This window comes from Terrapene carolina, unplaced genomic scaffold, assembly GCF_002925995.2.
Source record: "Terrapene carolina triunguis isolate 2854851 unplaced genomic scaffold, T_m_triunguis-2.0 Scaffold84, whole genome shotgun sequence".
Classification (NCBI taxonomy): domain Eukaryota; kingdom Metazoa; phylum Chordata; order Testudines; family Emydidae; genus Terrapene; species Terrapene triunguis.
In genome coordinates this window covers 3,379,909-3,403,585 of record NW_020664435.1, presented here as the reverse complement: position 1 = coordinate 3,403,585, position 23,677 = coordinate 3,379,909, and the positions used below count along the sequence as shown (strand labels likewise).

Here is a 23,677-nt window from a genome sequence, read left to right as displayed (position 1 = left end):
TGAGTAATGCTATATGGCAGTTTTGTTATGATCAAGTACCTTATGCATATACAGTACAATCATCCTATGTGAACTTGCACTGAAGTGCATATGGGTTACTTGGCTACTGTTTGGGCTGCTGCAAAAAATATTAGGAAGGTGTGTTTTAAATTCTTGAAATCTTGTGCCACAATTCCTGATTCTGATCTTAAAATAGTTTTATGTGGTGAAACTATATAAACTTCAGTGAAGTTACTTATGATTTACACCACTGTAAATAAGATCAGAACCTGTCCCAAAGATCAATCGATAGCTATAACTTTAAAACACTGTTGAGAAACCTTTTTAGGATTATGATACTTTCTCCAAATGCAGGCAAATATGAAATTGCCCAAGTGCTATAATTCCATGGTTATTTATGACTGTGTAACATGGATAATACTTATTTACTTCACATGGGTTGGTGGAGGATTACTTAATGTTTGTAGAGTGTTTTGAAGGTGAGGTTATACAAGTGCTTCTGTAAACATCCGTTGTTATCGTGAATTTTCCTTCATTGTAAATGGACTCTGTGTATCAAATAGATTAGGTCCTAATGTAGGTCCTACATATAATTGTATCTTTCAACAGTTTATGCTCCACAGGTTGTATGCTTGGGCAAAGGACAAGTGTACTCATTCACACTATAATTTACTTTGTATGGGACCATTTTCTTTCTTGGCTAGAGAGTATTCAGAGTCAATCAGCATAGCTCCATAGAAGTCAAGGGAGTTTGGCTTCTTTACACCAGCTGAGGATCTGGCCCTTAAAGTCAATGTATAACAGTCCTGATCCTATTTATATCAATGGTCATTTAAGCATTTTCATCAGTAGGACTGGGATTATTATTCAAAGCTGGGAGGAGTGATCTCAAAACAAAAAAATCTACACACAAAATCAAATTCCACTCCTTTTTACACTAGCGTAAATCCAGAGTAAGTCTACTGAATTTCAGTGGTGTTATATCCTCTTTACACTGGCATAATTGACAGCAGAATTTACCCAATAGGGCCAGATTTGGAAGCGATGTATAATGTGTTGTGACTCAGAGCCCCTTACACTTTGTGTCCCTTAGACCTACTTACCTCCACTCTGCCTATGTGTAAAGGACTCTGAGTTGGTGTCATTCACACACTGAGAAGAGATGAGAGGAGAAGGTATAAGATACTATAAAGTAGATCCACCCTACTTCTTCCTGCTCCTTGACATAGACTCCCTTACACCGTAATAAAGTGGATATTAAAGTGGTTTACTGACAACACTTGATTCTGAGCCTTCCTCTGGTGTTAATGTCAGCACCACCTTAGAAGTTCTGCGTAGGAAAGAATTGAAAAGCAAAGCAGTTTTCACAAAAGAAAGGTGTATTCATTATATGTCAATGTATGGGAAGTGTAATGGAATCTCAGTGAAAGTAAGGTAATGTGAATGTAAGGACACTACACCACTGGACATATCGCCTCTGAATTTAATCCATAGACTCAGACCTTTCCTACCAGGAAGTCCAATTTTTAAAGGTTTGTGATAGAGTTGGCCAAAATTTTCCATTCAGGGAAAGTTTTTTTGTTTCTTTCTAAACTTCTTGTGGAAAATATTTCCCATTTTCTGACCAGTTCTAGAATGTAATGTTTGAGGCGAAGTGTACTTTGCAAAGTCATTGTAAGAGTGGTGAACCTACGGCAGATTTAATTCTCATCTAACCAACCACCAGCTGTATAGCATGCACTTAACTATTATTGAATATTTATAATACAAATGACCTTAGAAACCATCTTTCTCATTTGTAGTCTTTATATTCAGTTTTCAGTCCACCTATTATCTGTAGGCAATATTTGGAGACAAGAAAGGTGTATTCATTATATGTAAGGCTACGATTTTGTCATGGGATATTTTTAGTTAAAGTCACGGACAGGTCACGGGCAATAAGCAAAAATTCCCAGAAGCCGTGACCTGTCTATGACTTTTGCCGCTGCAGCTCCATGGTTTCTCCTGCCACCATGGTGGCTTGGAGCTGTGGGGTTCCCCCTCTGCCCATGGCAGCTGAAAGCTACGGGGTGAGTATATTTCCCAAATTGGAAACGGGATACCCCCAGCTGCTCGCCAGAGGCGTCCCCCCGCCATGTGTCGCTGGAACTCCGAGGAGGGTCCCCTCAGGAGTCTGGCACCTGTCGCTGGAACCTTGCAGGGGCCCCTGTCGCTGCTGTCACCTGTCGCTGGAACCCTGCCAGGGCCCCACTAGCTGCCAGCTTCAGAGTCCCACAGCTCCTGGGGCTGAGGCAGAGAATGTCATGGAGGCAGGCAACCTCAAAGGAGGGAGAGTTTTAGTGATTGGTTAACGACCATTGCCTTCACTTCTGCTTTCTCTGCCAACATGCCTTCCTTGTGTTCTTTAACAAACATTACTGGCATATAGGATTACATAAAGAGGTTGGAAATAGATTGAGTTTACTATTTGTATTCCAGTAGCTCTCACGGTGCACTAGGTGCTCCACAGACATAAAAAGACAGTCCCTGACTCAAATTGCTTAGAACTGAAATTTAGACAAAGGACAGTAAACAGTGGGGTAAGGGAGTGGAGGATAAATGTGGTTGGTTTTATGTGAGTTAACATGTAGATGAAATAAAAAATCTTAGGTGGTACAGTTAAGTTTATATGGCCTGATACTCCACTGCCATGCAACCTTGTGTAGTCATTTGCACCGGTGACAAGTGGGTGTGAAGTGCTGCCAGATCAGAATGGCACAGAGCAGTGGTATAAATGGCTACACACGTTGAAGGGCAACAGAGAATTAAGTCTGCAGTGTGCGGGGTAATGCCCTCCAATATTACAGTCTCATGCTCTGTCCATTCTAGTTTTATATTAAATCAGTGTTTGAAATAATGGTGAGCAGTCCCACTTCACAGTTTTCATGATTGGTTGTGTCATGTAAAACTGTCACCACCTCTGAATTGTACAGTTATAGCTGTATGTCAGTCTGCAAATAGCTAATTTAGGTCCCAATCCTGCATACTTACCTGCATGCTTAAGCATGTGAGTAGTCCCACTGGAGATTGTCTTTACAAAATCAGGGTCTTAATGTGTTCGGGGCTTTTCAGGGTAGATTTTAGATACAGTATCTAGTCAATGGAGAATTTGTAATTTGCAAGTAACTCTTGAGATATCTAAGAATTACCTCCAAAGTCCTCCCCTCTGATAAAAGCTATAATCAATATTTTGCCATCTGCATACCATGGTCACAATCCAAGCTATACCAAAGCTGAAGAAATCAGAAAATTGTTAAACATATATAAACTTTATGATATGGGGTTTTCAAACAAAGTCTCAGGTTCTGTTTTTGATTCACATACCTGATTCTACATTAAATATTTGCATAACTTTTACACTTTGCTTTTTAAACTGTGCCATCATCAGCAAAGGGAACAGCTAGCGTCATAACATCCAGTGAGAATGAACGTAATATATTTCATATTCATTTGAAACCCACAGAAAGGCACTGGATGTATTGAAAAAATTTTAACTCTTGAGTAGTCGGGCTTACCTCTGTAAACATTCAAAGAGCAAAAAGGAAAAGACATTGGTGAAATCCCACAATGGAAAGCCACTATGGGATTTTTTTAGAACCTTAGATCACTCATTCACAGGGATGCAAGAAGATTGGTGGTCTATATAGTGCCAAATTCTCTGAGCAACAAAGACCTTGGTCCATATTCCTTACTAAAAATCAAATAACATAGCTGTGGTTGAAATGGAAGCAAAACTGCAATAGAATGGAAAACGTGAACTACAATTTCCATGCTTGAGCTGTTCCTTTTATACCCGGCTACAGGTTGGCACAGCGAGATACATGGCCCCTGAAGTCCTGGAATCCAGGATGAATTTGGACAACATTGAATCCTTCAAGCAAACAGATGTGTATTCTATGGCTTTGGTCCTGTGGGAAATGACGTCTCGTTGTAATGGTGTTGGAGGTACGTGCGATGGGGTTTTATTATTAAAGGAATGTTTTGGCTCAATATGCTTGAATGACTGTTACAATTTTTCTCTTTAATTGTTGTAGGAATTATCCAGCAGCCCCTGGGCATTGTATGCCTCTTTAATAGTTTTTCTTCTGAGCTGATTCTATATACAATACAGTCTGAAGCAATAGATCTGTAAACTGCTCCCCCACCCATTTACCTCCCTGCAGTGTTAACTCTGAAACCTATTTATGACTGGTCATTTTAGCAGAAACATCCCGGGGTAAATCCCTAAGTCCTAATCTTTCTCCCATACCTTAGAGGGGGGCCAAAAGCTCAACTGCACCCCTGACAACTTCTATAATCCAGTAACACATTGTAAGTATAACAAACAGTGGGATATTGAAGATGTAGGGACAGAGTAAAATAAATTGAATGTAACATCAAAATAAATATCACAAGGAATACTGTGTTACTCATTTTCAGATGTAGTTCGTTAAAACTAAATCTCCATTTCTGAGATTATGCCTAAAGCTGCCCCAAAATTTCCAGTATGAAGCTATGTATGGTATAGAAACCAGGAGACTGGCCACAGAATGTATATGCAATGTGCTATGACGTACACAGGGCCTTGGCTTTGTCTCCCCTCTGAATTTAGCTCCTGGTCAAGGTACAAGTAAAATTTGCTGCTGTCGTCATAGTGCAGAGCATTATGGGACATTTGTGTCCATCCTAAAGCTACCACCCAGTTTGCACAGCAGGACTGAGTAACAGAGGTGTTGCAGATAACTTTGACAGATATCATGGCAAATGTGCATTAGGAAGCAAATTTTGTCACTTCTTCCAAAACTATGGGGTCTCCTTGTCCAGCAGAACCAGAGCACTAGTATTTCAAGGGGCTGCACAGAGAGGGGGCAACCTAGCAAGGTGCAGAGTTTCACAATGTGAGGATTCCTGCACAGCAATGCGCAGATGAATGAATGGGAGGGAGACATGATCAGGCTGCAGATCTGCTGCTTCATGGGTCCTCTTGTCCATGAAGACTTCTCTACTATTGAGCTGGAATGGTCTCTGCATGGTTGGAGGTTGGAGGAGCATTCCTCCACTCTAGCCTCTCCATATATCTGCTGAGCAGTCAGTTCTGCAATGCGGGCCGGGCTCTGGGTAATGGATTCACCCCTGGAACAACTGTGTGAGGAAACCTGCAAAGCAAATATGCAATGGGTCTAGCTATTTACAAGCATTAAAAAAAAAAAAAAATCCCAAAACTATTCAAATATTTCAAGGAAGTAGAGCTTGACAAACATTTTGTGGTTCCATAATTTAACCTCAAGCTTACATCTTTAAAGACAAGCCCATCCTAGTTTAACTTGTATGGTGCTGTGCATTTATAAATACAGGCCATTTATTGATGCCACTTGCTCTTTTTAATTTGTGTTTAGTAAACAACGATGATGAAATTTAAAAGTGGAAATACAGGATCTTTGCTCTGTCTCTTGAACACTTTGTTTCTTGCATTTAGCAGCTCACTGTTGTGTTTATATATATATATATATATATATATGAGCTGTTTGTTCAGGAATCTTTCATCCTTTTGCTGTTGCCTGAAGTCCTTTCCTGTTGATATTTGCTGAGTACAGTGGAATGGTGCTTGTGGTGAAAGCAAGCCTCATTGAAGCTCTGATCACAAGGCAGCTGCTTAAAAGAGGATATGAGTGTAGTTTCATAAGGAAGAAAAATCATCAGCTTGTCAGCTAGAAGAGAGTGACCCATTATAACCTTTAGAATAAGCACATAAGAAATGTTAGGAAAAGGAAAAGCTTATCTGGCCCAACATCCCTGCTCTTTCTTGATGGATCTTAACCCCACTTCCTGGTTTTCTTTTTTCATCCTACCCCTCAATCACTGCTTGTCTCCAAAAAAAAAAAAAAAAAAAAAAAAAAACTTCTTGAACTTGTTTATTTCCTGATTTCAGTCATTTTCCCAGGAAGTGTAATTCCACAACATGATGGCACGACATAAAGATTTTACTGTTCCCGATCTGGGGTGACCTTTTCGTCACAAGGGACAGAGCCAAGCCTTAAGCTTTTGTCCTAATAATTGAAATATAACTCCCAGAACTTGGGCCCAGAGCCACAAAGGGACTTAAACATTGGGACACTGACTGTTGCAAGCCCTTTCAGGCAACTAGGAAACTGGCACCACTCTGAGATCCACAAAGCCTGAGTTAGGGGCCTAGGGTCCCTATCCAACACATGGGGGGAGAGAGGTGCCTAAGAATGGGATCCACAACAACCAGTGCACGCTAGGTGGGGAGCCGTCTAAGGTAGCCAATAGGAGATGCCGAAGAGATGGGGAACCCCTCTCTTGGAGTCAGATGGCTTGGGCACCTAAATTGTCTCCTGTGACAAGGAGTTAGGAGCCTGCCTCACTCCACACAAAGGTGGCAGCAGCAGCTGCTGGTGGTGCCAACCTTATTACTTCTAGTAAATGGACAGAGTATTTGCCTAGGATGTGGGAGACCCAGGTTCAATTCCCAGCTCTGCTTAAAGAGGAGAAAGCATTGGAACAGGGCAGGGTCTCCTGCCTCTCAGGAGAATGCTCTAACCACTAGTCTATGGCATAGCCTGCAGAGGACCCCCTCAGTCTCTCCTACTGAAGCTGTTCCACTGTGGATAAATAATGAAAGACTCATTGGAGCAGGAAGCCTGGACCCAGGATCTCCTACCGCCCAGGCCCTAACCACTGAACTGTGGAGTCATTCTTGCTTTTCCTCTCTGGCCCAATGACACTAAGGACCAGCCACCATGGGTCCCAGCAAAGACATCTGGTCCCAGGGAGGGGCAGAAGCACATATGCCAGCTGCTGAGATGGAGTGAGGGGCATTGGACAGGTCACCTGCAGCTGGGCAGGGGGTTGTCAGCACACACTGCGCCAGCTGCCAAGGGTACTGGAACATGGGGCACTGGACACCAGCACTGAGGAACTGCCCTAGGACTGGCAGTAGGACCTAGGTGGATACCCCTTCCCAGCCTGGAGCTGGCTTCCCCTACACTCGCTGAGTTGCAGTAGCTCCCCTTGCTCCCCCTCCTATCCCACTGCCCTCCCTGGCCCCCCTTCACAGAGAGCAGTAGCATAGTGACTGGGTTTTCTCATGTGTCTCTAAAAGATCATCTCTTGCCTCATGCGATCTGACACCCTGGCACCCGACTGGCAGATTACCTGACAGCATTCATGATTATCATCCCCCCATCTCTCTCGCTGATACCTTCTGCCACCATCACAACTAGTTCCTTTCCTACCAGCATGACTTCTCTGGTGCATGAGGAATACACGCTTTCTCATATATGGGATTGTGACGATGCGGTTCTGGCGGCACCCAACTGAGAGTGCCAACTCAGGACAAATTGCTCAAACAGGGCAGTTACAGCCCAAGGCTGGGGTTTTTTCCACCTCTAAGGCAAACCAAACCAGCCGGATTAAGAGGACTTCGGTCTCACCCCACTGGCTAACTGCAAGTCTCACAAGCAATCTCCTTAGACGCTCCAGTTTCCCAGTATCACCACCAGTACCACTCGTTATGGGGACAAATGGTTGTGAAAACCAATGCCCCAGTAAAAGAAAAAAGGTTCTCCTGATCCCAAAGGACCAAGCCCCAGACCCAGGTCAATATACAAATCAGATCTTACCCACAAATCACGCTGTTGCCAATATTCATAACTTCAACTACAAAATTGATACACACATATAGACAGCATAATCATAACCAGTAAACCATAACCTTGTCTAAGACACCCCATTTGACCCCCTTTATACAAGATTTTGGTGCCACTACAGGACCTTGGTTGCAACAATGATCTATATGGTCCCAGATTATATCAATAACGTCACAGGGATATACAATCCAACAAGGGAGGAAGTATCCCTCATTTGGACCTTGGTAGGTTGATGTGACTGATGCCGGTGAATATAGTTGGGATGTCCAGGGGAGCCTGTGGAATTTAGAGATCCAAAATAGTTCTTTCTCTCTCTCTCTCTCTCTCTCCAGCAAAGACATGATTACAATGTCAGTAATCCCATCCCTATGGAAAGTGTGGGAGTTTCAAAAGTAGGAGGAATCAGTGTAAGGTCCCAACAGTAATGCTAACGACTTGCAGGGGAAGCAGGTGGGCCTAATAGGTATTGTACCTTGACACAGTTGAATGGCAGTTTCTTTATCAAAGGGAGCTCTCTATTTCTCTGGAGAATGTGTTTGTGGGTATGGAGGATTGTGTAGTGTGGGAGGTGCTGTATGGCAGGGCCTTTCGCTGCAGAAGTTTTGTCAAACGCAGTCTCTGCAGTATGTGAATCCTTTCTAGGCAGCCTCTGTTTGTTTTTTGTTTTTTGTTTTGTTTTTTAAACCCAGCAATCTTGTCTGTACTGGGAAGCTGCAGCAGCATCTCACTGTAAAGAGTGATGCAGGTGGGTCTCAGCTTTATGCAAAGGCCATGCTATTCAGTGTTGTTGTTTTTGTTGTGCTAATGTGGAGAAGCACAAGAGGGAGAGGGGGAAGGCAGAGACGCAGATAAAGTTTGTCTGATTTTTTCACTGGTGTATAACTTAGAGGGCATATTTAGAAACCCAGCAACACTGCTTTTGGAAGAACCAAGTACCCCACTCCACCGTTAACTTGGTATTTCAATCAGCACAACAGCTGGGCACCAGATGCTGCATGTTGCAAAAAATATAATTTTCCTCCCAAAGACTTGCCTTTGGCGCGAGAACGGCAAGTGCAGTTTCTCTGCCAGCCTTCTTGAAAGAAATTGAAAGCATCTGTGTTTAGGAATGGAGCTGCCATCGGTCGGGGGGGTGGGGGGAGCGCGCTCAGGTGCAACTCTTCTCAAATACAATATGGGGAAGTGGGGAGGAGAGAGAGACCCCAGCACATGGCTGACATTGCTTGGGGTACTCAAGAAATATTACATTGCCTGGGGAGGAGGTTGGCTACGGAGCAGCATCACAACTTCGGTTGAAACAGAGGCCTGGTTTTAATATAACTATGTGTGGTGAGTGTACGTTACGTGAACAAGGGCACTGATTTACCCTATGCTGCTTTTGGAAAGAGTCAAACAACCATAGATTTTGGTTACTAATACTAATGTGTCCTTTAACACAATGAAATGCAGCCTCCATTGTATCGAATCTGCCTGGCCCAACATCCCTGCTCTTTCTTGATGGATCTTAACTCCACTTCCTGGGCTTCGGAAGGGGGCCCGCAAGTCTAACATGCACTTTGGGGCTAACCCGACCCCCAGGGCTCTAAGGTGTCGAGCCAAGTAGGCCTCTGTTGCTCATGGCTCAGCAGCTAGAGCTCAGTAAGATTTCTCTTCCTTCCCCTCCCCACCTCAGGAGCTGCAGCTTAGGTGCCTGAAATACCCAGTTTTGAACATTTGTACTCTTTCAGTTTACACATCAATGTTTGTAAAGTGTCTTGAGAGCCTCTGATGAGCTGTGCTATCAGAGAGAGATTATATTGTAGTACGCTGGATGATCATCACAGATGTGTGCAAACATTATTTTGGTTAATCTGAAAATTCATCACCCTCCACTTTTTTTGCCTGTCATCTTCAGGCAAGCTGGACACTTTTTTCACATATCTATGCGACACAATAGGCAATGTTCCAGTAAAGGGACTGGCCTTCCACACGAGACAAAACTATGTCCCACAGAATGATGAGGTGAAAATGGAGCAATGGAAATGCTTAGTTAATATTAATTATCCTTATTATTTGTATTACAGTAACCACACTATTTAACATTTTTATTAATGACCTGGAAGAAAATATAAAATCATCACTGATAAAGATTGCAGATGATGCAAAAATTGGAGGGGAGGGGGTAAATAATGAGGAGGACAGGTCACCTGCGTTCCCTCTAATTTTTCCCACCCATGTGGAATGAATTTTATTATGTGCACCAATCTGACCAGATTGGTGCACATAACAAAATTCATGTGGTGCAGGAGGGGGCTCCAGGCCATGGGGTGGGACCGAGGGATTTGGAATGTGGGAGAGGGCTGTGGGTTGGGGTGTAGGAGGGGGTGCGGGCTCTGGGCTGGGGCCAGGGATGATGGGTTTGGGGTGCAGGAGGTGGGTCCTGGCTGGGAGGGTTGGGCTGAGGGATTCGGCGTGCAGGAGGGGGCTGTGGGTTGAGGCAGGGGGTTGGGGTGAGGGCTCTCTGGTGAGACTGGCGATGAGGAGTTTGGAGTGCAGGAGGGGGCTCTGGGTTTGGGGTGTGGCTCAGGACTGGGGTAGGGGGTTGGGGTGTGGGCTTACCTTGAGTGGCTCTTGGTCAGCAATGCAGCAGGGCTAAGGCAGGTTCCCTCCCTGCCTGGCACCACGCTGCACCCCAGAAGCAGCCAGCAGGTTCGGGTCCTAGGTGGGGGGGGGCCAGGAGGCTCAGCGTGTTGCTCTCGCCCACAGGCACCACCACCCCCAGCTCCCATTGGCCGGCTGCACCGTCTGTGACAGGTTGGGGGTCGGGCTAGGTTGGGGCTGGGGGAGGGGCATCCCTCCCCCGGCCACAGCAGGTCCCCGAGCGGGTTACCTGAGTGCCCGCGTGGCGCTAAGAAGGCTGCTGCTTGGTAACTGATGCAGAACAATCTGGATCACTTAGAAAGCTGGGCACAAGCAAACAACGTGTGTAGTAGTATGGCTAAATATCAATGTATACGTCTGGGAACAAAGCATGCAGGCCATGCTTACAGGACGGGGGACTCTATTCTGAGAAGCAGTGATTCTGAAAAAGATTTGCAGGTCGGGGTAGATTATCATGAGCTCCCAGTGTGATGCTGTGGCCAAAAGTGCTAATGCAATCCTTTATGTTTGGCACTGGTGTGATCACTGCTGGAATACTGTGTCCAGTTCCGGTGTCTACAATTCAAGATGGGTGTTGATAAATTGGAGAGGGTTCAGAGAAGAGTCATAAGAATTTTAGAAAACTTGCCTTATAGGGATAGACTCAAGGAGCTCAAGCTGTTTAGCTTAACAAAGAGAAGTGTGTTCTTATAACGTTGGTTATGAGAACAGGCATCTTACCTAAATTTCCCCCTTTAAAAAAAATTTCTAGTCAACCTTTTGATTTGGGTATACCAGAGAAGTAATTTCAGTCAGGGGAAATATTAGAAGAATGTAGATCAGCTTTTTCCCTCACCAGCCTAGCCAGCCTCTGTGAGAAGGCAGTGTTGTCTAGTGGATAGAGCACTGATATTGGACTCAGAAGATCTGGGTTCTATTCCCAGCTCTATCTGTGCCTCGCTTTCCACAGCTGGAAAATGGGGGTAATGATGCTGACCTCCTTTCTAAAGTGCTTTGAGATCTACTGATGAAGAGTGTTTTGTAAGAGCTGCGCTTTATTTATTTAAGTGTTAAAGAAAAACTGCAGTGATTAATAACAGAACACTGGAATGACAGTTAAACAAACAGGGTCCATTTATCCCACTGTGCAGCAGGGAGGTTCCCCACACCCAATCTCACCCTGTACTCCCAGTCGGCCTCATCCCAAACCCATTGAGACCAATGGGAGTCTTTTCATTAACTCCAATGGACTTTTTGATCAGGCTAAGTGGGAGGGAATCAACCACCTCCACTGCATCATCTTCCCTGCCCCAGACTCCTCTGAGAGCTGCACAGACAATGAGCAGGGTGATGGACACATACATATTCAAACAAGCTTTTAGGAATACCTGACACTGTTTCACTATTAGTGAGACAAGGTGGGTGAGGCAGTATCTTTTATTGGACCAACTTCTGTTGGTGGAAGGGACAAGCTTTTACAGATTCACAGCGTGGAACGCCAGAAGGGAGCATTGTCATCATTTAGTCTGACGACCTGTACAATACTGGCCATAGAACTTCCCCAAAATAATGCCTAGGGCAGATCTTTTAGAAAAACATCCAGTCTTGATTTAAACATGGAGAATCCACCACGACCACTGGTAAATTGTTCCAATGGTTATTATAGATTTACATCTTATTGACAGTCTGAATTTGTCTAGCTTCAACTTCCAGCCATTCGATTGCATTATATCTTTCTCTCCTAGATTGAAGCACCCATTATTAAATTTTTGTACCCCCATGTCGGTACTTATAGACTGAAATCAAGTCACCCCTTAACCTCTTTGTTAAGCTCAATAGATAGACTCTGTCACTATACGGCAGGTTTTCTAATTCTTTAATCATTCTCGTGGCTCTTCTCTGAACTTTCTCCAATTTATCAACATCCTTCTAGAATTGTGGGCACCAGAACTGGACACAGTATTGCAGCAACAGTCACACCAGTGCCAAACATATAAGTAAAATAACCTCTCTGCTCCTACTTGAGATTCTCCTGTTTATGCATCCTAAGATCATATTAGCTCTTTTGATCACATACTTACATGGGGAGCTCATGGTCAGCTGATGATCCACCATGCCCCCCAAATCTTTTTAAGACTCACTGTTTTCCAGGATAGAGTCCCCCATTCTGTACGTATGGCCTACATTCTTTGTGACCTGTCCCCTTCATTATTTACCACTCCCCCAATTTGTGTCACCAGCAAACTTTATCAGAGACAATATTATGTTTTCATCCAAATCACTGATAAAAATGTTAAATAGCATAGGGCCAAGAACCAATCCCTGCAGGACCCCACTGGAACACACCCACTTGATGACAATTCCCCATTTTGAGACCTATCAGTTGGACATTTTGTAATCCATTTAATGTCTGCCATGTTAATTTTATATTGCTCTAGTTTTTAATCAAAATGTCATGCGGAAATAAGTCAAACACTTTACAGCAGTCTAGGTATATTACATTAACCAAACTTGTAATCTCATCAAAAAGGATATCAAGTTAGTTTGACAGTATGTATTTTCCATAAACCCTGGTTGATTTGCATTACTCTCCTTTAATTCTTTATTATAGTTCCTTTGCTTAATAAATAAGTTAGTTTTAAATGCAAAACATGTTTTGATAGACTGTGAGAAACTTTTTTCTTGTGTATCCAGCACATTTAAGGGAGTTTTATTTTAACACAGTTAAAATGTTTTTGTATATTTAATTGAATTTGAATTTCCATTCACATAGAGCTTGACTTGAATCATAAGTAAAAAATTCTTGATCACCTGCTGAGAAATGCATCATTTGCCATTTTCTAACATAATAAAAATTAAGAGTATCCAGCATTGAACCATGAGCATCCACGTCTGTGTAGCTCAAAAGCTTGTCCCTTCCGCCAACAGAAGTTGGTCCAATAAAAGATATTACCTCACCCACCTTGTTTCTCTCCTATCTTGGGACCAACATGACAACAGCAACACTGCAAACAACCGTCACTATATCCCCCATAACAGTGGATGGTGCTGGTATCTCTTAATGTGGCTGCCTTTTTATTGATACTTTCCAGCAGGAAATGGTTTCATCCTCCTACTCTTCCCTCCCTCCCCCCGGCCTTTGTCTGTTCTATCCTCCTATCATGTCCTGACTGACTAGGACTGTAAGCTCCCTGGGAAAGGGATTGTCTTCTCTGTTGTTTGTATATACTGCAATAGGGCCGTGATCCTTTGACCAGGGTGCATAGGCACTGCCATTGTCAAATGATCAATAGTAGTAACAAATAGCTCAGGAGTCAGGGAACGCCGATCCTGTTAGAATTCATGACAAAACAGAACACTTTCCAAGGTATTGCATGGTTCTGATATTGATTTTAATTAGATTTGCTTATTAATGGTTAAAGCTTGCAACAACTTTGAAACTGGATGTATCTGCTTTTTCATTGTGCAGGCATTGCATTGTACTCATGGGCATCAGACTGTCAAGATGGCAGTTTCCATTTGGTTTTAAGGGCTAGATTCTGCTAGCCATACTCCTGTTGAGCAGTCTTACTCTGCTGGTGGAACTATCTGTGGATCAAGGTACTAATCAGCAGGAGCACGACTGGAAGACTCTGGCCCTTAATTGAGTGCTTGTTTAATTATATTCAAGACTTAAAGACCATGACGTAGTCCTAAGAATTTAGGGACTGCTATACTGTATCAGACTTATGGTCCAATTGATCTAGTATTCAGACAATGGACAGTACCAGACGCTTCAGAGGAAGGTGTAAGAACCCCACTGCACCATAAGCATATGTGGGATAACCTGCCCCCACATTCAATCTCCTCTTGATCTCCAGTATTTAGAGATTGGCTTAAGCTCAGAAGCATGAGCTTTAATATTCCTTTCATAAATTGTCATGATCAGAAGTGTTGTAACTCTGGATATTTTTGGTATCCATATAAATATCAAATTCCTCTTTGAATCTTGCTAAATTCCTGGTCTCAGCAACAGCCTGTGACAATGAGTTCCACAGACTAATTATGCATTGTATAAAAAAGTATTTGCTTTATCCGGTGAATTTGCCACCCTTCAGTTTCATTGAATGTCCCCTATTCTTCTGTTCTCCCTGTCTCATAACACAAGTTCCTGTTCTACCTTCTCTATTGTACCATTCATTATATGAAGCACTTTTTATCATGTCCCCTCTTATTCGTCTCCTTTCTAAAGTAAACATTCCCGATGTGTTCAATCTCTCTTCATACAAGAATTTCCCCAGGCCGTGGATCATTCTTGTCATCTTTCTCTGAATATTTTTTAATTATGAAATAGCCTGCAAGATGTGCTGCACAGTATTCCAGCTGAGGCTGTACCATTGATTTATCCTATAGCATTATAATATTGCCCTTCATCCCATTCCTTCTTGTGCATCTTCTAGGTATGTAAATGCAGTCACTAGAATATCTTGTCGATTACATTTCAGTTTTTCTTATATATGTCACATTTTCAAAGGGCCCTCAATTAATTCCTGGAATGAAACAATAGGCAGTAGAACAGGCCAACCTCATAAATCTTTATCCAGTACCAGTAAGTCATTAGGCCTTTCCCTGGGAGTAACTTCTCCATCTGTTTCCAAAGAAACCACAGCATTTTCTACATTGTGTCAGCATTTACTGTAATATTGCCGCTCCCAGAGATTTCTTGAGTTTTCTCCAAAGGTCCCATATGGCTTAGTCTTTCTCACACACACTCATGTGCAACCATACAAAAATATGGAGAACACAAACAAAAATTAGAGTGGAAGGACTCCTGTCATGAATCCAGGCCCACTCCACAGTGCCAATAGGTCAGAATCTATCTTCCCTCCCCTCCCCCTCTTCCCCCCTCCCTTTTTAAATTAATATTTTTTGGGGGGAGGGGGGAAGTACACTCTTGTCTCCAGTGATCATTTCTCTGTAGTGACCTGGGAGGCCTATACACCAGCTTTTAGCACTGCTTCTTGCCTTAATAAGCTGCACCTTTGAATTTCTCAAGCAACTGTTCTTTAAAAAGCAACAGAGGGTCCTGTTGCTTTTGACAGATTCAGACTAACACGGCTACCCCTCTGATACTGTTCTCCTTTAGAGACCAGTCACATTCATCTGTAAACCCTGAACAGATTTCAGTTGGATGTCCGCCCTCAAAGTGTTTTCCCTGGATTTGCAAACTAGGTCAGCCCAAAGGGGCCAGTCCTGCAGTTTCTGCTCAGGCAAAGCTCTTGCCTGAATGAGGGCTCCTGGATCAGACTCCCAAATTGTTGAGAGTCACTATGATGCGGTGATTGCTGTTAATGTGAGTAAGTATTGGGGCATAATGCAAATGAGGATAGAATGAGCCCACCAGGAAAAAGGGAAAAAAAATACTTACATTTTAGAAAAAGCCACAGGAGTGGCTTTATTTGAAGCTGGTCAGCTGGTACACCAGGGGCTGTGGCAGTTAAGCAGCTGATCCTACTTCTGTAAAGGGCTCTTGGCACCACTATAACAGGCAAACCCATCTGAGTCTCTGTGTTTACTTATTCCCTTGGCAGAAGTGAAAGACTACGAGCCCCCATTTGGTTCTAAAGTACGAGAGCACCCTTGTGTTGAAAGCATGAAGGACAATGTCTTGCGAGATAGAGGGCGTCCAGAGATCCCTAGCTCCTGGCTCAACCATCAGGTAAGAACATGCCGTGCAAGAGATTGTAGCATTCAGCCACTGCCCTGAGTAGGGGTGATACAGTCCAGACACAGTCCCTCATCCAGTGCCCTGGGGTGCAGAGGGCTGAACAGACTGCACCATCTGTTAAGAAAAGGGCTAGAGTTTCTTCATTGGCTTGCAGTGCTGGTGCTCCTGCCCATTCACATCCTTAGGAAATCACACCCCTCATCATTCTGCACTGGGTTTCCTCTTCCAACCCCACCCCATTAGTGCAGGGCAGTGAAGTTCTACTGCACCCGTGGCCTCAGAAGACACAATCTCTACCTTAAATGATCCACATTAACTAGAAACCAAACCCAAATCAATCAGCCAAATCTCAGTGAAATATATTGCCCCCTAAAACACTTCAGAGCCTGAACTGGGAGGGTCAAAGGGGAGAAAATTCCATATGAGGCTCCCTTCAGCTGAGAAATAACTGCTGTCAGACTCAGAATTTTTCCCTAGGGACCATCAGCAAGAGCATGCCAGCTGATCTGATGGGTTAAGGCAACAGAGGAGGGGCAGTTTCAGCTTGTTAAGGGCTTTGCAAGGGAAGCATTAACAATCCTCTTCAGTTGTGGGCTCTGAACCTCTCTATTGGCCTTAACCGGTCCTGAAGAACATGGGTTCGTCTCACATGTGGTTAGTCACAGCCCTCTAATCTCAGTCAAAACCTCACTAGGGGCTTGTCACAGTCTGAACTACAGGGATGTGAATTGTGGAGCGCTCCAACTGCCTTGTATAGACCCTGCTGGCTCAGACTCAGACTCAGAGGTGCCTAGCGTGTGTTAACGTGGTCCCGTTTGAAACTGGACTATGTCAATGCAAACTAGGTACCTTGTCGTTTAAGCCAGTGGAATCTACACAGTGCAGTGAGAGTGCAACACGTTAGAGCGCTGTACAGTTCATCCCCCCGGAGACGGGACTGTGGCACTGTGCAGACAAGTCCTGAGTGAAACTGTCTGAAAACCAGGCAAGGCTGTGTATTTCTCAATGCCTGCTCTGGCTGGTACCACAAAAGCAGACAACCCATTCTGGAGCCTGTCGATCACATCAATGAAATAAATTGACAACTGCTCACAGAAGAACACACTCGCCAGTCACTACCGAAGTAGGGCCAAATAAATGAGGGCAGGAACCAGCCTGATTGTCTAAGAGAAACGGAGCAGGGAAACACTCCAGTTCTGCTGCCAGCGCTACTAGATGAGCTACAGATGCCCCGTAAGCCTTAGAGCAATTGCTAGAGAACCCTAGGACACTTTGCCCCTTGTCTGGCAACAGGTGAGTGCTTCTCACTAGCTGCTGCCCTGTGGAATCAGGTGGCAGGATAGTTGCTGCTCCCTAACTACACCATTATGGAGAGATTATGGTGCTTACCCAACAGGCCCCCTAGAATGGCAAACTGGGAAGAGCACAGTCTCTGTACTTCCAGGGGCTGTGCACAATCTGGCCATAAGTGAGGTTTAATCAAAAGGATAATTTAGGGAAATTGACAGTACTGGATTTGATCTCACTGATAAGGAGCTTTAATAAAAGGAGATTTGGTTCCCACCCTATAAATCCTCAACTTTTCATGCAGCACCACCTAAAATTCAACAGGGCATTGACTTCAATGAAGCGATCACAGTTTATCCCAGGTGGGGAATCTACCCCAGAATTCGTTCTACTGATTTCAAAATTAGTACTAAGTTGCTCTTACTGTAATGGCTCCTCCATATTCATTTTCTTCCTCTGCAGTTGTGTTTTGGTAATGAACCCATTATTCATAGTGATAACATTCTGGAATAGATTTACATATTGCAATGTTTTCCCCCTTAATGAGACTTGTTGCACTATTGATTCCAAGTTAATGTTTAATATTTAATTTAATTTACTGCTTGTAATTTCAATGCCAGCAGAAAATGAATGTTATTTGTATACAGACAGTAACGTTCTGCTATTAACATTGACATCAGTCAACATCACCAATTAGGGAAATTATATAATTAATGTGGTATTGTGAAGTGTTATTTTTTCAATAAAAAGTTTAATATAAATCCTGCTTAATGGCCTTTAGTGTCAGAAAGCAAAACACACAATTTCCTGGCAAATATCTCTTGTTTATAAAGATATTGCTAAGACACAGCTGTTTTTATTTCCAATAAACATGTGCAGCAGCATTGCAATTACAGCCAAATACCTGTGAGTAATGTGTGTCTGCAAGATCAGGGCTAATGTTTCTACGTAGATCCAAGAAACTACAAGGACCTGAACTGGGGCCTGATACTTAGTTTTTCTCCAGATTTCACTTGGATTTCCCACTACCCTCTTCATGATCAGCTGACCAGTAATAGTGAGGGTTTCATGTATCATATCACACTTCTAAAACATACTGCTGGATTCTGCAGTAATGGTCCACTGTATTTTATACTACTGTACTCTACAGTAATGGTCCAAAACCTGTAGTAACTCTGCTGTGATCTACTGTAAATAGTGCAGTATTTTTATATAGAGTTCTCACTACAGTTCACATCAGATGATTGAGACCAATTCTGTAAACACTTACGTCCGCCAGTAACTTTGCTCACCCAAGAAGTCTCACAAAGTTACTCACACACAAGTATTTGCATTGCCCGAGACCTAACTATCCTGTAGAGGAATTCATTGCTGTGTTTCTGTGCCCATTGCAGGGTATCCAGATGGTGTGTGAGACTCTTATTGAGTGTTGGGATCACGACCCCGAAGCCCGGCTCACTGCGCAGTGCGTGGCTGAGCGTTTCAATGAGCTTGAGCACCAGGACAGACTCTCAGGAAGAAGTTGTTCAGAGGAGAAAATCCCAGAAGACGGCTCTGTGACCACCACCAAGTAGCAACCAGCTTAGGCTTGCATAAAGGAGGGAGGTTGCTCCTGAACTCATGCAGCTTGGAAAAAGAAGAGGTCCTGATCAATGCCTGGACTTGCTTCCTGAAGTACTGAGGATCTTGCCACTCCTTTTAAGTGGTGTCTCCACAGAGGGACAAGAATTTGTGTGAACCAAAAATAGGGAGTTGGTGTCATACCGTGGCTGCCTTAGATCTTGTCATGGCTAAGCTGTGTTAGCACTTCCTCAGGAAACAAGATTTGACAATAGCCAATAATATTTGCACTTTATTAATGCCTGTATATAACTACAGAATAGCTATTCTTCTATATACAGCCATACTCTGGAAAGAGTAAAATGTGCTTCCAGGAAACTACCAGTACCTAAATGGGCAGGGTTCTCCTTAGGAAACAAAGGGAGAGGTCTCTCATGATACCAGCAACAATGTGCTAGGCACCTCACCAAATGCATAGGAACAATAGGCAATAGAAAGGTGGCTTTCAAATCGTATATCTGTACATATGCTGCTGTTGCCTTGCTGCTCTGTATTTTAGAGAGCTTATTCACAGCAGATAGACAGATTTGGCCTCAGAGTCTGTTTCAGTTCTGCAGTAACTATGAAATCATTTCTGCAGCTGGTTTAGTATGTAATGTTTAAGGTTTAGTATGTAATGTTCAGTGGGTCACCAATGCACTCAGAGGCTTAACTATGTTCCTCAAAATATTCCAAAAAAGAGGGGTTGTGTTTTCGACTCTTAACATGTGTCTCCATACAAAGTCATTCTCCCTTATATGTTTATTGCTTTGAATTTACACTTCATGCTAGCAGGCTGCAAAATATCAGAGGAACACGTTTCCTTCCCCCCACCCTAGGAAATCAGGCAAGACCGATAATAATCCAGATGTTTTGCATTTGCTGTACATTCTGATGAAAGGCAGTACTTCTTTTTTTTTACTCTTCATGTATTGATATAAAAACACTCTTTTTATACATAGCATGTCTAATTTCTTGACACACAAGAAAAGCTATAGGGAGGTTAGACTAAAGGTCCATCTAGTCCAGTATCCTGTCTTCCAGCAGTAGCCAATGCCAGGTGCCCCAGGGGGAATGAACAGAACAGGTAATCATCAAGTGATCCATCCCCTCGCCCATTGCCAGCTTCTGGCAAACAGAGGCTAGAGACACCATCACTGCCCATCCTGGCTAATAGCCATTGATGGACCTCTCCTCCATGAACTTATCCAGTTCTTTTTTCAGTTTTCCTTAGTTCAGACTCTTTCATGCCTTATTTGCAAAAGCTAGGAAAAAACATCGGTGTCCTCCATTTCTGAATTCCTATGCAGATCTGGGTGCAGTGGGAACACTCTAACATAAGATTGTCACGTACTGCACATATACAGTTAGAGCTGCTCCCAGCTATTCAGTATAACTAGCAAAAAATGTGCATTCCAAAATTCACCCATCAGACATTGCTTACATTCTTTTAGCCCTCCAAGAGGTTTAGATTTGAAGTTGGCCTCATATTGGACTTTAAAGTAAAGCTATCAGCAGTCAGTATTTCCTACCAGTTTTGTCTTCAGGTGTCTTCTGTGATCTGTGCTCTTCTCACAGAGGAATAAAATGTGCCATTGAAATTAACAAAACAATTCTCCATTAATAAATATCTAGCGAGAGAAGTGTGTCCAGTGCAATTATAAAAGCCTTTGTCAGACAGACACTGATATTTTTCTAGGAGACTGCTTTATAAAGCAATAGGAAACCTGTTTATTCACATAGAAGTTAAGATTTATGGTGAAAATATTTTATTTAAAATTTTTTTGTATCTGCTTTTATAATAAACTACATAGAGATATTTAAAGAGTGATGCAGAAAGTCAACAACTAAAACTGGATTCAGAAAATACTTTGCCGGATTTTATAGGGGGACTATTTTAGCTTGAATGGTGGCACTACGGAAAAAAGGAATACAGCTTAGCTACTCTGTGCTGCAAACATCAATAACATTATGTTACTATAAATACCGTCTGGTGTGTTGATGTATCATCGATGCAGAGCTATGGCCCACTGACCTCTAGTGGTGGGTTTGGAGAATGCATTCCAGTAACTGCCTGGAGAGGAAAAGCAAGCCATTGTCACAAACCAGAGAGTAGCATAAGATTGTATCATGGCCTGTTTTTCTCACTCCAGGGTAGAGGCCAAGGAATAACAGCCAGTAGTCCCTGACACTACTGACATTTTTACTACTACATGTAAAGGGAATTTTTTATTCTTCTAAGGAGTATTTCACCTGTCCATCATGTATGAAATAGGAATGTGGATATATACTCTTCTTTATCAAATGTTTCATGCACTTATTTTCATTTTAAACAGTGTTTGTTTTGTATAAATCAAATGTTTATTAGAGCAAATAAAACTACTAGAGACTTTTTCATTGGGATTTTCTTATCTGGACAAATTTTCCAGAATGAATAAGTAACCTTGCTGGGGAAAGGTGTTTCCCCAGAGAAAGCACTCCTACAAACTCTGCTGCCATTATTCATAGTCAGCCCTTCTCTCCAGGTGCCTGCTTTGCTGGCCTCATGGCTACTCCCAGCAAATCCAGGCCACAGTCATGGCCTCTTGTGGGGGTGGAGGGAAGCCTATGGAAATTTTAAACCTGCCCCACAGCTGCTAACCTCTCCACACACCAATAGCGCAGCCACAACTGCTGCCAGTGTGGATGGGATCAACCAGTTTCAAACTGACGGCTGAAGCCTATGTCCAAACAAGGCCTTAATTAGAACAGTCAAGTTTTGGTCTGATAGTGCAGTAACCTAGAAAGATGTGAGTCTGAGCACCGGGTTAGAGGTTGGGCTATGCCATTGCAGCTACTGGTCAGGCCTTTGAGCAGCACCTGCTGGTCCCAGTTAGAAATGATGCCCCTTATGTGGAAGACAGGCCTGAGCCTAGAAACAATGGCACCAACTGCCACAGTTTTTCTGTGAGCTGCAGGAGTTATTAAAAGTACCTGGGGGGAGGAGGAGATAGGTTCCAGCCCCGCTGTGGCACCTCAGTGGTTTGATGTCAGGGACTCAGAGTGGCTGGAGCTGCAGAGGTGCTCATAGGCTGTGGGGGGGAGGCTGCTCTAACCCTACAATTACTACTTCCTGTCACAGTTAGAAACCCCTCCCCATCAGCTTTGTAGTGTCAAAGCTGCCCAGCCACTAACATCTGTTTACAATGGCTTAAAATCAAAAAGCCTGTGGCAGAAACCAATGTGAAAAAGCACATCCGGTACCTTTGCAGGGAAAACCCCAAGGAACATTCAGCTCTAAAGCACTATGCTTTTCATATGTGTCAATTAACCCCCACACACTTGTGTTATCCTAAAAATTGGCATCAATACCCTGCTAGTAACCTTAATTAGCCAGGCAATCACAGTTTAAGGCCAAAATACAAAGCATGCAGAATTCACCTGTAGAGGCCAAAGCACGTTCCTTGGGTTTGCTGTTGAGGAATACAGAGTTGTAAACTAGATTGTAAAAAATTGCTGAACACAGTCATCTGTGTTACTGGTTTGTACAGTGCCTAGCACAGTGGGGGTCTTAAGCCTCTTTTAGGGCTCCTCTGGCTAGTAGAAAACAAGTAGTAAAGAATAATGCCTGGCCCGGCCCCTGAGGGAGTAGCTGAGCTGTACTCACTGCAGCTCAGGAGGTAGGCTGGGAAGGTGGCTAAGGCCTGGGAGAAAGCTGGCTCCTAACACAACTCTGAGCAGGCTGCTCCTGGACCCAGCGGTTTGTTCCAGCATCAGGGCTGACCAGGGAAAGGAGGTCCTGGCCCCATGCCTCTTTTTGACCTTTCACTTTTGATAAAACACTGCATATTGAAGAATAATTAAGGATGCTTCCCTGGCAGGTGGCATTACAGCACAACAAATACTGTACTAAATGTTCTACATTGGTCCTAAATGCACTTGGCCTTGTTCATGACCCTTTTCTGCCTCCTTTGTTTATGTGAGCAAGTTTCATTAGCATGACGGACAGCTAAGGGGGTGGGGAGGACGAAGTGCTTAAGGCCCCGCTCAACTGTGAGAACTGAAGTTTTCCCATAGTGCTCAACAGAACTGCTCACGCATGTCAAGTTCAGCATAAGTGACTGAGACGAGGCTGGGTGTGGCCCATCACAGGCTCATGCCCAGAAAGCACACGCCACCCTCCTGTATCACAAAGACATTTGAGAAAAGCTTACTCGGTTCACGAGTAGAAAAAACAGGCAACATGTCACTAAGTACAACTGTCTGCAGAACTGGGTGTGTTGCTACCACTAATTCTGTCATAAATTATTTGTTCAGCTATAATCTCGTTTTATAAAGAAAATTCAACATTAAACTAGTCTAGTATGCACCCTGCCTGAACTTTCTTTGCTGCTTTATGGTGCTGCTTGCAGTAAGTAAGTTTGCATAATGGGGAAGCCGATGGTAGTAACTCTCACTCGTAAGGCTGGCCAGGGGTGTTGCTGGACCCAACCCTCGCTAGGAGGAGTAGTATCGGGAGAGCAGCGACTGCACTCTGCCTGCACCCCTGCACAGCTCTGCTTGAACTTGCAGGATTAAGGGTTTAGACTGAAAGCAGTAGCGCTGCTCTGAGATGTCAGCAGACATATATTGTTATTTGAGTGCCACGTATTCGGTCAAATTCATCCCTGCTATATCACCCCTGAAGTCCATGGGGTTAAAGCTGGTATGAATCCAGCCTTTTGTTATCTAGAGCTTTTCCTGATGAGAAGTGCCACCTGTATTTATTTTGATGCATCTGTTTGTCACTGGAAGACGC

General features: G+C 43.5%; 1 protein-coding gene across 3 annotated transcripts in view; it reads left to right on the top strand.

Annotated features, from left to right (window-relative positions):
- The window catches only part of TGFBR2 (transforming growth factor beta receptor 2), a 78,095-nt gene extending 58,593 nt beyond the window's left edge, over positions 1-19,502 (top strand). For all 3 annotated transcript variants that reach the window (XM_024212116.3, XM_024212115.3, XM_024212114.3), the window contains 3 exons: positions 3,843-3,984; positions 15,878-16,005; positions 18,696-19,502. In XM_024212116.3, the coding sequence (XP_024067884.2) occupies positions 3,843-3,984; positions 15,878-16,005; positions 18,696-18,875 (450 nt within the window). In that variant the 3' untranslated portion in view covers positions 18,876-19,502. The remainder of the gene's footprint in view (positions 1-3,842; positions 3,985-15,877; positions 16,006-18,695) is intronic.
- Positions 19,503-23,677: the final 4,175 nt, after the last annotated feature.